Raw genomic sequence first — 20,687 nt, forward strand, 5'->3', positions numbered from 1 at the left:
ATTGGCGTCAAATTTTGCCCATCATCGCCTTCCGTTTACAATTCACTTTCGCCGTCCCGTAAACGGAAGCAACTTAATTAAAACAACCTGAAAAACTCTGGCCTGAAAGCTCGCCCCCGACCAAGAAAATTTCTCGTTTTCCAGTGACTCAGTCCAATTATCTCGGCGTTGACCCGGGTATCCTTGTAATAAGTTCGATCAGAACCGATTAATAAATGAAGAGCCGTATCCTAATGTTTAGGAAAATGTCGACTTGTGTCTAATAAACTATTGATAAGTGCCGAATCGATAACCTGATAAGGCGCCTCCTCACGCAAAAAACGCACATCTGGCCTAATAAACCGTGAGAGAATCGGGGGGCTTTCGTGAAAAATCGTGTGCCGGAACAGTTGGCCGACATTTCAACAGCTGAAATTCACACAAAACTCGTCGAGCAAGATTTTAAATTCGCGGTCGGAAATTAATGGAGATGGGCTACACGTGGAGATGAAAAAAAATCGCGTGGGTTGCATAAGATGCGTTTTTCGTTTTTTGATATTAGCGAAAAATAGAAACACTCGACCCAGTTCGAGGCGGTTCAGGCCGCAGTTAATTTTTTTTTTTTCGGAAATCAAAGGTCACGAATGCTATTTCACACCATTGTTCGGAATTTTCATGGTCCTGTTTACGGAAATTCATTGAGTAGAAGCTGAATCTGTTGATTGATTTGTTGCACGCTGGTGTCCAACATGAGATAATTTATATTTCTATAAATAATGAACGAAAACAGCCCAATTAGAATAAATTAGACACAACATCGAGGCATATGACATTGAATTGATTATTTTTTTCCGTAACGGACATTCTAAATATAACGAAAATCAATGATTTTCTCAGTGCGACCCTGGACTTGAAAGTGGAAGTCCTTTGTGTCAACGGCCTGAAGGATCTTTCGTGAAATTTATTTAAGGATTTTTACGAATTAAAAATAATAGGATAAGAGTGGGTCATTTAGAATTTCTTCATGTTTTTTCGGTTAAACCGAATTTTTTCAAACAAGTAAAAAAACTGCAAAACCGAAGTTTTTTGACATTTCCCGTAAATTCAGGATTATATTTTTTTATCGCGGAGATTTAATTAATAGATTCGATTTTTTTTAAATACATACTAGTAAAATTTGAATAGTTCGAATGGTAATTTTTTTACTCAAATTTGTTAGTCGATAGGAAAGAATTAGTTGGTATTTTATAACATTGAACCGGCAACGATTTTAGTGTAAATTTGACTAGTTTTGAGATGAAAAATGAAAATGAAAGAATGCTTCTATGCTTTGTGACGTCGTCCTGAAGGATGTTCTCTAAGATTTCCAGGTTTAATATTTAAGTGTTTCGAATTCACGTTCAAAAAAATTATTGAAATGCTTTCTAGGTTTTTTTAAATTTTAAAGATTTCTGGGGATTTTCTTGTAACATTTTCATGAAAATTGTTTTTTGTGCCAACGTTCTGAAAGATTATGAAGGACTTTCATAGGTTTCATAAGATTTGCTTAGGGATTTTTACAAAGCATATTGCCTGATGTTTTTTGGGATTTAAGTGTAAAGTCGAGGATTTTTTTCGATTTCCGGTGATTTTTTGGGGTTTACTAGTTTTTTCAGAATATTTTATCAATTATCATACGTCTGTGAACCACAAGGGTATATAATTACCAGTTCAGATTTTTTTCAAATAACACAATTTAGGTAATTGAATACAAGTTTTACTCACATTTTGGATAATAGAAAAAAATTAAGGATTCGTTGGAATTTTATAGGATAGTAAGGAGGAAACACTGAAACGGCGAATATTTTTCAATAAATTAAGATATTGTAAAAAAAGGAAATATTTGTGATTTGTGGCATTATCCTGAAGAAGATTTAAAATTTGAATTATTCGAATGTAAGTTAAAAAAATTGATAAAAGACTATCTGTGATAGATTTTTCAGATTTTATTGTAACATTTCAGGGAAAAGCATTTTTTATAGATCTCTTGAGGTTTTTGTGAGAAGTTTAAGGATTTTTATAAATAATATTACCATAGATTTTTTTCAAGTTCTTTGACGATTTTTTAAGATTATAGTAGCAGATTTTTGTGGACCAAGAGATATTACAATTATATTTAAAAAATGTTTTTTAAGTTGAATATCTGAATAACTGGAATTTTGGTTTGTTAATAGATTAGAAACTAATGGCTTGTTAAAGGATATCTTAGTATTTTTTGATGTTTCCGAACAAACGCTGAGCCGATAGCTCTTTTAGAATTCGTGAAAATTACAAGGATATGTTTCCAGTTTTCAAAGAATTTAAAAGAAGTTCGATGACTTCTAAGACGTCTTTGTGACACTTGTTGTGATTTCCGGGGATTTTTTTGGGTTTTATTACTTTTTTTAGGATCATCTTATCACATTATCATATTTCATTGAACCGTGAGGATATAATTACCAGCTTAGAATTTTTTCAAATAATACATAGTAAAATTTTAAAATATTTGAATACAAGCCGATTTACTCACATTTGGTTGATAGAAAAAAAATCTAATTTTAAAAATTCGTTGCGATTTATAACATTTTAAAGATTTCGCCGGAAATGTTTTTCAGTAAATTTTGAAATTGTAAAAGGAAAGGAAATATTTGTACTTTGTGACAACGTCTTGAAGGATTTTTTAAAAGTTGTGAAAAATAAACATTCAAATCATTTAAGCTCCAAAAATTGTTAAAATCTAGAATTTTTAAAATTCTAATGATTCCTTGGAATATTCAGCATTTCAGAGAGAGGCAAATATATTGCCTTTTGCGTCAGTGTTGCCTGAGCTTTTTTTAAGATGTTTAGGGATTTTTATAGAGGATATACGATTATACATTTAGGATTTCCTGAGATTGATTGGGAGTAACAAACAAGTAAATAACTCCGAAACCATAGATTTTTATCACAAGTTCTTTGATTAAGGATACAATAGATATATGTGGACCGAGAGCATATTAAAATTATTAAAAAACTTGTTTTAACTTTAACAAATTGGAATAATTTGAATCTCAGTTTTTTTTTTGCATAGTCGATAGAAAAAAAAAGACATAAAAACCAAAGGATTTCACCAATTCAAAGGATATGTTTGGATTTTCTGACGTTTCGGGAAAAACGCTGAAACGACAAATATTTTACAAAAAGTTCTTTTAGGATTCTTAAAAATTCCGAAGATAGGTATTTTTACGATTGTTAAAAATTTTTCTGTAAATCTTAGGATTGCGAAACAAAGGAAGTTTTAGTTATTTACCCTGAAGAATATTTTAGGGCTTTCAGGACTGTTAGAGTTTTTGTAAGATTTTAAAGCTTTTTGATCATATTTTAGTAGAGCGGAGGACGTTAAAAGAATGGATTTTTTTAAATTTATTAAATTTTGAAAAACTCGAATGCACTTAGATTTGGTCAAAGGAAAATTTGTTAAAGGACTATTATCTTTTGAAATTTAAGGAGCAACGTTAAAACGTCCAATAAAATAATTCGAATACCAGTCTTTGTTACATAGTTCATTCGATCGATAGAAAAAAAAAAGACTTAATAACTTAAGGACTTTAACAATTTAAAGGTATTTGGGATTTTCTGACATTTCGTGAGAAACGTTGAAAGGACAAATATTTTACTGAAAGTTCTTTAAGGATTCTTGAAAATTTCAAGGATATTTTTACGATTTTTAAAGATTTTTCTGAAAATTTTGAGATTGCGATACAAAGAAAATTTATTTTAACTTATTCAGGGCTTTCAGGACTCTTACAGTTTTTGAGAGAGTTTAAAGCTTTTCAGGATATTTTAATTGATCGATGGATATTATAAGAGTGGGATTTTTTTAAACGTAAGCGATTTTCACTTAGATTTGGTCAAGGGGAAAATTCTTAAAGGACTAGATATGTATTATCTTTTAAAATTTCAGGAGTAACGTTAAAACGTCCAAGATTTACAATTTACAGAAGTTTAATATATTTGAATAATTCGAATCTCAAACCTCATTCTTTTTTTTACACAGCACATTTGGTCGATAGAAAAAAAAGTTTTAGAAAGCAAAGGGATTTAACAATTTAAAGGATATATTGGAATTTTCTGACATTTGGGGAAAAACTCTGAAAGTCCTTTTCGGATTCCAAGGATATTTTCAGAGATTCCAGGACTGATACAGTTTTTGTGAAATTTATAAAGCTTTTCAGGGTGTATGATCATGAGAGTACGATTTTTTGATTACGATTTGAATAATTCACCCTGAAAAAGTAAAAAAAAATGAAATTTTTGGTGTTAGAAATAAGACAAAATCCTAACTGAAACCGATTTGGCGTTTATCTAGTGAAGTGTAATAAAATAATAATAAATCACTTAAAGAAGTGACCGTAAAGTGTACCCGTTTTTTCAATTGTTAAATTTTTTGTTCATTTTCGTTGATTTATTCAAACCCGAAACGCAGTTGCCTCGACTTTTCGCTTCCAGTTCTGCACCGTTGCGCATTTTGAAGTTTAAGCAATCCGTAGCAAAAACCATTTTGGCATAATTGCCCCCACACTGCATTCGCGTAAATAGGGGGCCCCTCTCTCATCTCATCACCATCTCCCCGAGCGAATAAATGCACGTTATAATGTGTCCGCATAATTTTCGGCAACCGGCACAAATAACCTTGCTAACGTTGATAGGCGGCCCGCGGACGTGCACCAGGAGCTTACGTAATAGGTCCTATGCGAATCCGTCCCTGGCCCCGCGTCCTCCCCACCAATTTGGCAAGTCGCAAGTTCGGCGAACATTTTTTCCTGGTTGCCAGAAATAGCGGCTGCTAAAAATCTCGATTGCAGTTCTATTATTTGGAATTTTTGTGCGTGCGTGCGATTTTCCGATGGAAGTGTTCCGGTTATAACGCCCGGTTTTTGGAAATTATGGAAATGCGAGGTAGGTGCTTTTTCCGATTGAGAGGTGGTTTGGCATTGAACGATAACATTAACCTCGCGATGGTTTCCTTGCATTCCTAATCGCTTTGAATGATCTTCGCCCTTTTGGGCGGTTGATTTGTACAAGGGGGCCCACCAACGTGCAACTTTTGCAACCTTGAAGCCTCCAGTGCATTGGCCTGCATTAGCATTAGATCGGCTTTTTTGTGTACCCGGACATGCCTCGAAACTTGCAATTTAGCATCATGTGACGTGCGTTCTATTTTGGAAAAACTTGGCAGATTTTTTCCGGTTTCTTTTTTAACTCGCGAGTAAAAGTTTTACATTTACATGAGTAAACGCAACGAGCAATAACAACACGCATATAAAAATTATATGATTGAGTTTATTACATCATGGCATTGTGTACGGTCGCTTTTGACACCATTGAGTTCAAGGCTGGAACAATCCAACCAATATTCAATTAGGCTCTGCATTGATTGTTTATAATAACCGGTCAAGCCGCCCTTTACCAATTTTCGACTCGAGCTTGATCTTTCATGTTTTTATCGCAGACGGGGTTACACTTATCGCAACTATCTGCACTTTTATCACCACTTTGTTTATTATTTGTGCTGTATTTTTCGGGCTTTATCGGTGGACCACCACAAAAAACATTTTTATTAATGTTGCAGAGCTATAAATAAACACTTTCATTCATTTCGGTGCTATTCACCCTTACAATATCGGTCATTCGATTGATGTTTATTTTACGTGTCGCCACCGATCGAATCTTGCGAATGTACGAGCTGGTCCGAAAGTTTCACGCAAAAGTAAATAAAGACGGTGTCACTGGACTCGCCTGAGTGGCAATGAATTTGCACAATAGAATCTAATCTATAATTAAACTTTTGTAATCTGCAATCTTCTCGATAACCCACATAACAAAAAAATAGAAAAGCCTCACACACGTGCAAGCATGCATTAAACATTGTTTTAGGAACCACTGTGTATAACCCGACTTTGCATCATCTTTTATCTCTTGCAATTAATAACATGCGATCGCAAACGAAGCTAGACATTCAAAAATTCGACCACAAAACACATAATCGAAAGTTGGGGTTCGATTCCAGGTCTTGCCAACATTTTTTCTCAGTTCGCAATTATAATAAAATAACTAGAGACCTTATTTTAAAAAACAGAAATTAGGTTTTAAAATCTGGTACTTAAGCCAGATTATTCATTAATTTCTTCAGCAGGAAAAGTTAAATTATACACTTTATTACAATAAATTCTATTACAAAAACGAATAAAACGAAAAAAAAATATTAATTGCACAAAAATGAAGGTGTTAATTAATCGTTGAACTTAAATATTGTTTTACATTTATTTGTGTTGTAAAATTAGTTTTTCTGTAAGAATTCATCTCACCCTAGAAAACGAACCCACTTTGTGAAAATACCACCGGAAATACTCTGTATTACCAATATTTTTTATTCAATTAATCTTTTTATTTTCAATAGAAGTTTTTAGTACAGTTTGTCTTAGATATTAATTTTCCCACAACTTCTGGAGAATTTTTTACAAAAATTTCTTTACTCACGTGTCATTGGCTAAACAAGTGCCAGGCCTACTGTTACTATTTGGTTATACTATTTAGTGAAATTTTAAAAGCGAGTAAATAAGTAATTTTTCACAGTCTCAAAACTAAAGTATGCTGTACTTCTAATACCTTAAAAAAAATAATTTAATTTCGGTTAAGTTGGAGTAGCTCCGGTTAAGTTTCGCCTATAATAAAGATTGTTTATTATTATAACATGAGATCGAAAATATTCTGAATTAGAGCAAGTCTTGAAAGTGGAGTGTAACTTTAGCCACATGTGTCAGGCCAGCATAAAACAACATAACCTCAAAACTGCGGTTATTAATAAACAGCTAAAATGTGGCTAAGGTTCTGTAGGCATAGCTTGCTCTAATTCAGTTAGTTTTCAATCTCATGTTATTATTATAACTGGTATATTCAACTGAGAAGGAGAAAAATTAAAAATTAAAAAATTAGCATTTTAAAAAAGTAAATTTAGCGCTAAAAAACTATTAAGCTGAAACACAAAAAACTAAAAAATAGTAAGACAGAAATTCGAAAGAATGAAGTGACTTAATGAGTAAGTAATTAAAAAAAACCTACAGAACTCGGAAAGAAAAACACTAATAAGTTGTAACATTACATTTTAAATAAATAACTAGCCCACTAAGAGACTGACGAGCTAAATAAAAATCTTCGAAACTGAAAAGCTACAATACAAAAAAAAAACAAAAAAGTGAGAAAGAAATGAGATTTTAAAATTCTGTCAACTAATTGACTGAAAAAATATTAAGCTGCATCTATTAAGTAATTGGAAAACTGAAGTTAGCAAATAGTAAAACCATGAACTAATGAATATTAAATATGAGGGAACTAAGAAATTAAAAAGCTGAAATACTGAGAAACCTTAAAACAGTGTGACTGAAACATTAAGAAACTAATGAAAGTATTTTTTTTAACTAAATACTAATAATAAAAAATGAGAAAATATCTTTCTTTAAATTAGAAAGAGTTTGGGATCTTAGATACATTTAGGACCTAGGAAAAATTTAAAATTGTGTCAAATATTTTTTTTTAAGGTTTATTTACTTGCTTCGTTGTCTGGCTGTCTGTCTGTTTCATATTTTCCGAAGCAAATTTGAGAGGATTCCTGATGTCCGAATGTATTGAAATTTTGCATACTTACGTAATCTGCTTGACAATGCAATTCTGTATAGTTAAATACCCGTTAAAGGGGTGAAATGGGGTGTTAAAGTTTTAGGTTAGCTGTTAAAAGGGATGCTCTATTGGTACATACCACATCTTATACCAACATACACACCCATTGTACACGGTATGTTGGACATTATGACGTCACGATATTTGTATATAAAGCGCACTGTTCACTCATTTGTAGAAATAAATATATTAATAGTACCTTATTATTTTCGTTACGTTTCGTTGTTAGAAAAAACTCGCTTTTATGTAATTGTTTTTAAATACATTTATTTTGGATGACAGAGAACAGAGGTTGGCTGTGCTGTCAAATGTTACTGCTACAAGTTACAAGTGCTAAACAAATCAGCAAAGTAATGGTCTTACAACGTAGTGAAAATGTAACTCCAAGAAATAGACGATTAGAATAAGTAAAGATTTAAAAGCTAAAAATAAAAAAACAATATAGAAAATACGTTAAAAAAAGCTTTTATTTATAATAAAAGTGCACTGAAAAAGAATTATTTTAAGTTGATCACTCCCCAAGTTTTCATAAACCTGTAAGCAAAAATATTCTTCTTTGATACAAACACTTTTTTTTTCTTTTTTAGTGTAGTTTAGTAAAGCTTTTCTTTAATATTTTTTTTTAATTTTTTTTTACAAAACAGATTTAATGCGAGTTTCAAGAAAAGCCCTTAAAATTGTGGGTGAGGGAAGCTTGCTAAGATCCGGTCTCTGATAATAACAACAATCTTGTTTTTTTTCTATAAAAAAGATGTACGTTTTGATGATTTCGCCTCGCCACTTGCACTTTCGGTTGCCAAAACACGGAAACAAAGCGCGTTTATGCAACGTCCTATTTTTAGCGAGTCGGAGAATACGAGTTTGCGGGTTTACGATTACTCGCTATTTTTAAGCAAATTCGATTTTTTTCTCGAATTGATTGAAAGAAGATGCCGGTGTGATGAGGAGCCTCGAAGGGGCGCACGTGTCCGAGCGATGATTTCCTCTCACCTTCGGTTTCGAATTTTCCGATTCGCGTGACTGCGATTTATTCAAAAGGACTAGAGCGAACGGTCAAGGAACTCGAGTTAACCACTCCGGATTATTCAATCAAGTCTAAATAGGTCCTTGGAGAGGAGCGGGCGCGCTTTTGCGTTGCATCGAATGAAAGAAAGTTGTCGGGGTTTTAAAACCGTTTCATGGCCTTATTGCAGAATGCAAGACTGCACGTGTCGAACGAAAGTACCGGCCGACCGAAACTGTGTCAGAGTATTGTTGCAGTCCGCTTTCTTCATGCACTTCCACGGTGAAATCACGTCGTGGCGAATTCATTAGAACCTCCACGAGCGTAGAAAAACGCCATTTTTTGGCGTCAAAGAGCATAGACTAGGTGCGGCCCTGCGTATGGTGATTAAAATGCGAAAGGTTTAGGTCAGGTGAAATATAGATGACAGCCAGACGGGAAGGTGGGGCCGAACAATTTGATTGTCTTATGCAAGTGGTGATTTTTCAAGGCGAAAATTGCGTCAATGACGATTTTATCTTTATCTCCATCGCATTCCTTTCTGTTTTTTTATGAATATCAAATAATGCAAGTAATGCACTTTCGGGATTATCGGCAATAAAAAAATAAGTCTTATCTACTAACCGATAAAACAATAACATGGATGGGTCGAAGCTACGGATGTCTAAAGGTTAGGATACGAAACGACGTACTAATAAAACGTACCCGTCCTCGATAGTTCCGTTAATGTCGCCAGAGAGCGCTGTCTTACCGTCAAGTTTTCAGAGCAATGAATTTGGAAAAATGGTTGTATTTGTGTAACCGTTAACACATGGGAAATAAAAAAAGCAGGCAGATAGAGCATTAAATTAAAAATTATTGATCCATCAAAACAAAAAAACTCGAAAATTTGAGGTTGTGATTTTTTGTTATCTCTTAAATGAAAATAAAATTAACAACAAAAAGTGGAAATAGTTATTACACCTAAAAAATGCAAATTCTTAATGTAATTTTTCGAAAAATGTTTTGACATACAGGCTGATTTAAAAGTCGTGGACCATTTCTTGAGTGCTGATAAAGGACATCAAATTGAGTTAAAAAAGTTTCTATGGCAAAAATTGCTTGAGCCAGATTTTACGAGATATTAGCGCGTACTCTACATTTTTTTAACGAGTTGTTAAAATTTAAAACTTGTTAATATCGCAAATCTTGGAATTTTATTGGTTATTGCTATAGCAACAACGATTAACGTTAATGATTTCGTTACAGAATACGCACCATAGCCACGCAAAATTAATTTTTTAAGTTAAATTTTTGTAACCGTATATATTTTTTTTTATCTTAGAATATTAAGCGGATAAATGTTATAAACATCTCCAATTAGTGTCTTATGGTGTCTCAAACTTTCAAATTCCACAATAACTTAATTTTACATCATTGGAAACAAAATAACAACATTTAAGGCGGTTACTAAGAAGAACAAATAAAAAAATAGGTATCTTAAAAATGAAAAATTAAGTTACTTCATTTTTAGACTTGTGAATGTACAGGGTGTTTCAAGTTTTAGTGCTAATTAAAAATTAAATACTTCAAATTGTGTAAAAGAAAAAAATATACCTATCGCAAACGCTAGTCTCTTATACGCTTCAATTTGATGTTTTTATGTTCTCTCAAATTTTTATGGTATAAGCGTGAAATGCCAGAAACTAAATTTTAACTTTTTTTCGAATTAATTTTTAAGTGAGAATTCTGAAACTGAAATTTTATTCACAAAAATTTGTACTGCCAGTACCTGTCATACTAAAAATAATGTCCTTTCAAATATTTTTTGTCAAATTAGTATGAAATCATAAAATGTCAGCTTTATTACCAATACATTATTTCATAAAGTGAACAACAAAGTTATTTGAAACCAAGAGTATTGCATTTCCAGATTGATGTTAATGTTTTTAATAGCATTATTTTGGATTTTGTTTAGGGATTTTGTTTCTTATTTTTTAATCTAAAACCGGTTCACTTTCTTAACAACCACTGTGGTGCTAATAACTAAACTGTTACCATGACAACTCATATAAAAGTTAATGCCAAGAGCACGCTATTTGCACGTGAATGGACGCTAAGTAACTGCACGGCTTTTATGTAGACAGAGAATTTATACTGGGTGTTTCAATTTGGTAATCGGTTTGGTATTATGACTTTTTTCAGAAAAATGTACTACCAGGTGTTTTTTTATTTATTCATGGTCCGATTTCTTTCTAGAATTTGAAAGATATTAGGGTTTTGTAGTACAAAATATGCTTTTACTAAAAATTCATCTCCAACTTTATAGTTTTATATTTAGAGATTATATTGTCACCTGAGGATGACCACTTTGTGGTTGCAACGCGTAGTGTTTCTTTCAAATAAAGGATGGGTGTGTCGGGTTTTTAAACTTTGTTTTTTTTATTTACTAAAAATTGTATTTACAAAAAATATGAAAGTTGAAAAAAATTGAAAACTAATGAAATCTAGTTGTATCGCGTCAACAAAAAATAATGACGTTAAAAATAATTTTTTTCCAACTCTTTCTTTAAATTGAATAATTTTAATGAATATTTAACATAAAGATTTAATAATTGGTAGTATTTTCTTTTATTTGCTTTTTTTGACATAATAATAGTAGTGGCATTGTATCGTTAAATAAGCGATGACAGATGTCATCCAATGTAGTTTATGGGGGGGTCTTCACAACATTTTTTTCTTTATATCTTTTAAAAGAAAAAAGTTTTATACATACTTTCATTCATTCTTGTTCTCATATTCGCATTATAAACCAAAGTTGAGGGATTTACTCACTAGTGTGAATTTCTTTGTATTTTTCTTTTATGATGTTTAATGTAGTGTCAAAGAATGAGAGTGTGAAAGCGCGAAAATTAGCGTTACCAGTCTATTTGAAACCCAACTATAGTACAGATGCCATAATCAAGTTTCGAAATTTTTTTAGGGCTTATTGACATATTCTCGTATTGTGTGTCTTTGCTATTATCTAAGGAGTAGTATTATTTGATTAATGAGTCAGTCAATGTAACTTATTCTTATCTCACTAGATATGGAAATAACGAACGTCAATCTTTTCGCTCTTGTGGCGACTTTTGATCATGTCAACAGTGTCAATGCACCTTCCCCAAGCTTTAATCTCTTGCAGCAGCGTCCAAAATCGTCGCCTGATAATAAAAAGTAACACATTATGTCGTAGTCAAGCGAGATCTAACACAAATCGCCTTGCAACTGTTGGAGTCAAGGCTGCGATTGCGTGAGCTCGTCTTTATTCCGTTGCGTCCTCGTTCTGCGTCCGTGAACGCACCTTCAAGACCTGGGCTATCGGAAAAATGCGTCTCGTGGTGCAAATGCGGATTTCTTTACGAAACCGCAGCGCAGCATTGAGGTCGCGACCGATTTCGATGCAAAAACGGCCGAAATCGGCGCACTTTTACGCAAGTGCGTTTATTATGCGCCGCTGAGTTCCGTGTTGATGATAGCCGGCGGCGTTTTGAAATCTTGCGAAGTGTAATCGCGGCTGGGTTCAGTGCAGTCGCGGACGTGCGTGCGTGTGTGTGAGTGCCAATATAAAAATCCATCTGTGATACTGATAAGGAACGCGACGCATGGAGTGATAACGGCTGCTGCTGCCGAAACGGTGCGTAAGCTGGAGGAGCGTCGCGACGACGGCCTTGCCGCTAAGGCCGTCGGTGCGTATTACAAACTGACACGAGGTGGGTCAGGACCGGCTCGAAGGAGTTAACGAACTTTTCCATGGGCGGCTACATCGTTACGATCAAGGAGATTTACGAATTTTTATGCTAATCGACAACGCGTCACTTTTCATTTGTTTCAAATTTATTATTAAACGGACGCTTGTTTAAATAAAAGACGTTTAAATGCCGTGCCATAAATTACAGCCGACACATGCGATTTATACGGACGACAAATCTAAGAGCGCGTGGAATGATTCGAATTTGCCGCCAAAATATTTAAACTACATACTTGGTGTTTTTTATTTCGAATGTTTTTTTAAACATAACCTTTCAATGCTTTTCCCACCATTTTATTTATGAACGGGCTGTCCCACCTAAAGCTGTCTGAATATACCTACATTTATACAATACACAGTGTTCAGAAATGGTTGTTCATCAAGTCACCTAGGACATTTGAACGTAATGTGCCGCTTAATTTAAATTGTGAATGCTATCAATTTGACAGAGGTGACTAAGAAACTACAATAATCATTTAGACGAAGCGGGACATTGAATTTATATTCCATAAATATAGTCGACTTAACGAATAACCATTTTTGAACACATTGTATTTTTTTTTAATTAAAAATCTTCTAAATAAAGCCTTAGATAACATAAGAATAACAACAATTTCGACCCTATTCGGCAATGTTTTCGTAATTTTTGAAGAAACTTAACGAAGTGATTGAGTTTTAAGTTAAAAACCTGCATAAATGCGACTCAATTCCGCTATTTTTCGTCTTGTTTTTCACGCTTATTCTCCCAAAAATTGCGTTTTTGGTTGAAAGATGAGCAAAAATGTACGAAAAACGTATCAGTAGTTCTTTAGTTATTGTGTTTGAAAAATACAATTCGTAATTCATGCAGCACTTCCTGCCCTCGTGCTGTAAATAAATTACTCGTGCGGGCAATTACTTTACAAATAAGTTACGTGCAATATTTTTTGAATTTTTGTTTTTTTTTCTCAATGAGTTGACGAGATAAAGTAGTGCACTAGAATTATCAAATTTCAGTGACATCATAAAAAATCGTAGTTTCTATGTCAACAGTCGCGATACCAACTTAATAAATGTCCCTAAATTTTATTGCAAAATAATTAACACACGTATTTCTGATACACCCTGTATATGTCTAAAAGCTATGAGTACAAAGAACAAAAAAAATAAAAAATGTGTTTTGGAATTTCCGCGATTGTTTAGTTTATTTTAGCGAAATCATTCATTTCATAAATTCGATTTTTTTATAAAAACTAATAAAACAATGCATTCAAGTCAAGAAGTTGGCTAAAAGTATATTTTGATGTTTCGCAAAAACTAATTATCACCGTTTATTATTATTTTTACTTTATTTTTTATTTTTGCACGATTTTTCTTGCAATTCGTTATAATAAAGATCACCACCGACTTAGTGAAATGTACAGTAGAACTTGGTTATAACGAACACCCAAGGGACTTCCAAATTTGTTCGTTATAAATGATCCTTCGTTCTAACCAAACGTCATCCTTCTGGAGTAATTTTTCAATTAAATGAGTTCTAAAGTTTGAAATAGATACAGGAAATAAAAGTATTAATCTATTTTATTAAATAAGATACAATTACGTAGATATACGTAGGTATACATTCTATGATAATATCGCAAATATCCTGTTTTTTTACTATAATATAGGACTTTGAAAACGGGACTCCAAATTTTGATCGTTGTAACCTAGCGTTCGTTAAAAGCCGGGTTCATTATAACGGAGTTTCACTGTATTAATGCTCCCGCTTAGACGTTTTATATAAAATTCATTGAATCAGTGATTGCGAGTTTTCGTTAATTATACGAGCGTTGTCATGTTGCTAATTAACTCTAATTAAAGATCAAAAACGCAACATAAAAACTGGGAATGTAAGGTACAACAAAACAAAATACACAAGAGAGAAAGTTGAGATTTTTTTATTAAGATTTTTGGCTTAAAAACTGGATTTATCAAAAAATGCACTTGAGACTGTAGCGCTAACTATAATAAAATGAAGTGTAATTAATCTAAGTTTTATTATTTTTAGAAAAAAAATCAAGAAAATTGTTTCTAGCCTCATAATTATTTTTATTTGACTTTTTAATTATAAATTTTTTGGGGCTACCGCGATATTTATTTAACATATTTTTCGCACAAAACATTTAAGCGTCGCGTGTTGTTGACAAGAAATAATTGTTTTTGGAGTAACTTAATATTACTTAATTTTTTAATTGATTAATTAATTCTAATTGAAAGAAATTACACAAAAAAAATCAGAAAAAAATTAGGAAAACGTAATTTAACAACAAACCTTGAATTCTGTGTGATTATTAATTTCTGAAATACCTACAATAAAATTATATGGGTAACAGACTCAGCTTGTATTTTGATGGAATAGTCAATCTAAAGTGTGCCTAAATTGTGACTGCGCTTGAAAATAGTAATTTTTTAAATTATTTGACCCAACATTTGCATCAAATCTTGTTGTTTCCTTGTTGATGAGGATAAGGAACCGAATTTATTTGTTTACCAAAATCTAAAAATAGGCATCCACATAATAGCAGCAGAGAAAGATTTGGGAACTATCGGTCCTTGGGCGTAATTCGGTGAGTCAGGTGATTGATGTTCGTCCCTCGGTGTAAAACGTTAATGTCCGGCGTAAAATTTAATAGTCAAAAAGCAAATGTCAAAAGTGAAGAGATCGAGGAAAAGCATAAATATCGTCGAATCGTATATTTTTCAACCTTAACATACCGAAAACTAGTTTAAATGATTCGTTTGAGCGGAGTCAGGGTTACGGCCCCCTCTCTACGTCCGCCCATGACTCGCTCGTTCTTTTCCCCAAAAACCACACAAACAACACGCAATTATGCAACGGAGCGAAAATTTAGTGCAAGAGAGATTGGCGGTGCAAATTGAATTTGAAATTCAAACGCAACGTATACGTACATACTTTCACTTGCATTATTACGGGCTCGTGTGTGTGTCCACCTACCGCGATCACGTAAGAGTAAAAATAACTTTCCGCATAGAACCGAAGCGATAATGATCGGTTTAATGACAGGGGAAAAAGTGGCGGTGCATTTTTTAACCATCTTATTCGTGCGATCTGAGTGTTTATTTACAACTGTGCAAATTTCAACAATGGAGGGGAAATTATTTAGCCGAGTGGAACTGATTTAGGTAAAGCGTTCTAGGGTATTAGCCGGCGATAAAAATGCTAATCATTCAATTAATTTCGCTAAAGCTAAACAATTAAAAAGTGCACGGACGCCACTGAACGCTAATACTTTTTTAATAGTCTTTATGTCATCCATCTTATGCTCGTTTGGAGGCCATTTACTCGCTAAACTGGACCGGAACGCTGCAGCGCCTACTTTACCCGTTTCACCACAAAAACGAACAATTGCACCAACGAAACAATTGAAAACCAGATTCAAAGTTCGCGCCAAATCACGTGATCAAAAACCGTAACTTCTTTGATTAAAACCACCAACCCGACAAAAATAAGGCCGGCCCTGGAATTGGGCCTGAAACGCCTGTTTTTGGTTGTAAACAGCTAAGATAATGATTTATCATCAATCACAATTTTTGATGTCTTCGTTAAGACAGCCCAGGTCGTAATCCTTTGGCGCAAGTGACAAGTTGATTAATTTCGAGCGCATTTAAAACTGTTTTTCCTTAATAAATAATGGGACAAAAAGCAGACCGTTTAGCACGTTTTTTGAGGAAGTGTTGCATCTCGCCTTTCGGCGCGTTTTTGGGTCAATATTTGTGATAACCGGAATGAGTCAACTAACGCAAGGTGCTTATTATGTAATTTTTCTGCAACTTTTCGTTAATTTATGCACCCCTTTCCGTGCACCGTGCCCCGATAATTGCGGGCTTTTCATGCAAGGGTGAGTCCGGTTCTCTGTGTATGTGTGTATTCAAGGCCAATTTTCGGTTGCATCGCGGGCCGGTCCGGGCCTGGACACGCGTTATTACCGAATACAAGGTTGAGTGAGTGGCGCAAGAGCACTATCTGCATCCTGGTTGGCCATGGGATTGCACTACTCGTTCGAATGTGACAAAGATCGTATTTTCATTTTCATGAAACAAAAGAGGTGGAAACGATTGAATTGTCTTGGCAACGAACGGAACGAGGGAAAGATGAATGGGGGGACATCTAGCGACGTTAATTGGAGTTTAATATTTGGCAAAATCCGAGTTTTTGAATTTCGGTTGGTATTTGATTGCATTAGAAAATACATAAACGCGAGACATCTAGTGGGATGGAGAGAAAGTTTAAAGATCGAGAGCGATTTGCACCCAACTAACTATTCAAGTATTTACGTTTTATTTGGGAAAAAATAATTGCTAGGTAAAAAACCGTAAACTGTAGGTAAAAATTTAATCGCTGGTAAAATTATAAACACAAAATTATGTGTAAACAGAAGTACTACCAAAGATTATTTATGATAAAAAAAATGTATCAATGCAAATCTCACACACTATACTTCTTACTTCCTTTTATTAAATACGCCACTGGGTTTATTCATCCCAACTCTTAAAAAAAACTTTTTTTGTTTTTTGGAAGAGATGGATTTTAATCGGATCTTCACGTTAAAAATTAGTCCATACCTAGGGCATATAAAGGCAATATCCTATTATGAGAGCTATCCAGTTAAATAAAAATTGCGCTCACTATTCTACAGGGTGATTCAAAAGTGTCGGATTATCTCTTGGATAGGGATAAAGGACATCAAACTGAATTAAAAGTTCCTATGACAAATAATTGGTCGAACCTATTTTCACGAGATATAGCTCTTCAAAGTTAAATTTTAAAGTGGCGATTTAGTTTTAATTTTTTACTTTAATTCGCGGAAACGACAGCTCTTGCAACATTAAACAGATACCTGTTGAAAAAAGTCACCAATTAATGTCTTATTATTTACAAAACAATTAAAAAACTTGCAAATTTGATAATAAATTAAAACCAAAAGAGCAACAATTGATACCGTTGCTAAGGAAAACAAATTAAAAAATATATATTCAAAATTAAAAATTACGTTGCTTGAAAAAGTCTTACTTCATATTTGTGTTTAATCGAACGTCTTTTCTTACCATTTGAAAGTTTGTTCGACACCTTTGAATCACCCTGTATGAAGTAAACAACTTGGGCTCGAGTTATAGTTATTATTTCTTGTGGTTCAGTTATGCTCAATGTTTAGTTGTGTTCTTGGAATTTTTTGACTACTCGACTTATTACAGTTTTTGTATGCGATTACATTAGTTGTTCCATTAGTGGAATTTAGTGATTAGTGTTAATACTTTTTATTGCATTTTCTTCGAGATTAAAGAAGACATATTGCACAGAGGAAGAGGTCTTTCGCTGAGTGTTTTAATGGAAAAATATAAGAAATACGAGTAACATTATGTAACAAAATTAATAAAGATGTAAGCTTTTGCTCGATAAAATCTGTGTAGACAATGATAAACGTGTAGGTTGAAATATCGAATAAATACGAAAACGAAGGAGAAAGTAGGTACACATACGAAGAAGATTACATAAGTACAAATTTCATTAAACCAAAAAATGTAACTGAACCCGAAGCCGTTTTAGCGTTCGATAAAATTTTAATTTGAAGTGAAAACAATTTCCGTGAGCTTATTAACCACCTGGGGTACTAATTTTGAGAGAAATCATAGATCTCGTAAATTGTTAAAAAAGTTAAACAATCTAAACGTGACTAAATAAATATTGAAAATATTGCTGTTACTAATTAATTAGTTCATTGTTTACTAGTTATTATTTTTTGTTAGTTACACAATAAACAGTTTACCAAAAATTTTATTTGATTGAGTGATCTTTGTTGATTTTATAAACACGTCTGGTTTTATTTAGTTCACATAATAATCGAGCTTATTCTGTAGTAAGATTATTTTTTAGCATTTCGATTATTTTACTTAGCATTTACAATATGTTGTATTTATTGACTTTGCAAATTAAAACACCACCATTTACAATATTTTACTTAGAGAACGACAATTATTTATCTAGCAGTTTATTGTTATCCATTTTATTGTATAGTGAAAGAATTAACAAGAGAAAATACATTTTCGTATATTTGTCTAATTTATTACGACCCATTTTTATGGCGTTTTGTTTTTCTCGCGGAGAATTTTCATTTTCTCACGTAACAAAAAGTGAGATTTGATGGGTTGATAGATAGGTGTAATTGCATATTGTTTTGTACTTTACCACACACCTAACCGGGGGCCATCTGTCGGAATTTTTAAAAAAGTTTTGCAATTTTAAAGATGTGAAGTGATTATTTTTAATAAGTTGGATTTTTTGTTGCAGCTCATAATATTTTCCATTCTGGTGTTGAGATGGACTCTCAGCAACAACAATTCTGTTTGAAATGGAACAGTTTTGGTACAAATCTTGCAACATCGTTCAGCAACCTCTTCAAATCCGAAACTTTGGCCGACGTGACGTTATTTTGTGACGGTGAGTTGGTTTTCCCGCCACTTTTCAAACCAGATTCCCTTGTCAAGGATCCACTGCTTACTTTATAATAAAACAGAATTTTATAGTCTTGACGTTTTTTTTTTAAATAACTCAGTAATTCAATCAAAATAAGGGAGGAAATAAAATAAAACTGCTCTCAAATATAAAATTAATTTATTAATTTTATTGTTTTTTTATAATAAATAACAATTTTTTTCTTTAGGAGTAACATTTAAGGCCCACAAGCTGATCCTGGCAGCATGTAGTAAACACCTAGCCGACTTGTTCGAAACGTCGCCCCCTCACCAAAACCTAATAATCATCCTCGATGGCACCTCGGCGTCCAACATGTCCGCCCTGTTGGAGTTCATGTACAAAGGGGAAGTCCACGTGTCCCAAGACTGCCTGTCCAGCTTCCTCAAAGCTGCCGAATGCCTCCAGGTCAAAGGCCTGAGCATCGAGCACGAAAAGCTGGCCGTGGCCCAAAGCCACATGGACACGACGTTGGACTCCCCACGCAAGCACCTCAAAGTCCTCAAAGAGGAGATGGACACCTCCTCCAGCCAGCAGCAGTCGAGCCCGTCCCCCAGCTACTCGCCCGCCATGTCGCCCTACATGCACCCCCATCACTACCGGCAGTACGAGCAGCGTATGCCTGCCACGGGGGCTGCCTTCGAATCGGCGATGAAGCGGCCGTTGCGCAGCCCCAGCGAGACTCTCCACGAACGAGCGTCGGTTTTGCGCGATGGCAGCAAAACGGCCGGACGTCCGGGCAGCCCCCATGGGCCCCTCTCGCTGGCTTTCAGGCCCTCGTTGCCACTGCAGCCCGAGGCTGACGCCCCGCCGGAGAATAGGTTCGATCCGGACCCGGCGACGGCGGTGGTGTGTCCAGAGAGCAATACTTCGGAGTGCTGCCAAGACAGTGGCTGTGCTGAAGGTAGAGCTACTTTACAAAAATCTAAGATTTTTTTTCCAAGTTATTTCCAGGCGTAAAAACCTATTACTGTTATTAAAATTAACAATAAGAGGCATAATTAGTGCGTTCAAATTGATAATAATAAATGCCTTTATTAAAGAAAAAATGAGAAGTCTAGCTAATGCTACTTTAGCTGTCTCAAAAACAAAACATTAACTATGAAATACAAAATCCAAAAATCACTAAAACAAGAATAAATGCAAAAAGAAAACACAAAATATGTTTTATGAAATAAAATGAAAAGTATGTATTTGTAATAATATTGAATAATAATAATAATAATAATAATAATAATAATAATAATAATAATAATAATAATAAAGAATGAAAAACAAAAACAGCAAAACAACAATTACTAAAGTAATATGTAAATATTTTTAGCTTTATCTGTTTTTTAAATAAGTTTACTGGCTTTGATTTCAAATGGTTTTTTATATTAGTAGAAATGACAACAACATTATAGGTAAAGGATCTAAGAAATAAGGCTATATAACTTGACTTTAAAACATATTTAATTGGTTAACCACTGGTTAGTAAGATATTACTATATTTTTAGGTTAATATTTTGTATTTCACTAGATGTTTGTTAACGATAGTAATCATTATATCATTAAAAAATGGGATTATTTTTGCCTTCTTTGACTGTTTAAGTACGTTTATGAGGTAAAAGTGAAGATGTTTTTTAAATTGCTGAAAAATCACCAAATGAGATAGAATTTAATATTATTTTCTTGCTTGTTTCACTATA

At 33.6% G+C, this 20,687-nt stretch overlaps 1 protein-coding gene across 5 annotated transcripts in view; it reads left to right on the forward strand.

Moving 5' to 3' along the window:
- Nucleotides 1-20,687, forward strand: part of chinmo (Chronologically inappropriate morphogenesis) — a 50,901-nt gene that overhangs the window by 22,325 nt on the left and 7,889 nt on the right. For 2 of the 5 annotated variants that reach the window (XM_008194805.3, XM_015980027.2), the window contains exons 2-3: nucleotides 18,814-18,963; nucleotides 19,187-19,900. In XM_008194805.3, the coding sequence (XP_008193027.1) occupies nucleotides 18,843-18,963; nucleotides 19,187-19,900 (835 nt within the window). In that variant the 5' untranslated portion in view covers nucleotides 18,814-18,842. Of the gene's footprint in view, nucleotides 1-4,669; nucleotides 4,936-12,218; nucleotides 12,372-15,354; nucleotides 15,651-18,813; nucleotides 18,964-19,186; nucleotides 19,901-20,687 lie in introns of those variants that run through there. The other 3 variants (XM_008194803.3, XM_008194807.3, XM_008194806.3) reach the window with 3 other exon arrangements.

The sequence above is a fragment of the Tribolium castaneum genome, chromosome 5 (assembly GCF_031307605.1).
Source record: "Tribolium castaneum strain GA2 chromosome 5, icTriCast1.1, whole genome shotgun sequence".
Lineage (NCBI taxonomy): Eukaryota > Metazoa > Arthropoda > Insecta > Coleoptera > Tenebrionidae > Tribolium > Tribolium castaneum.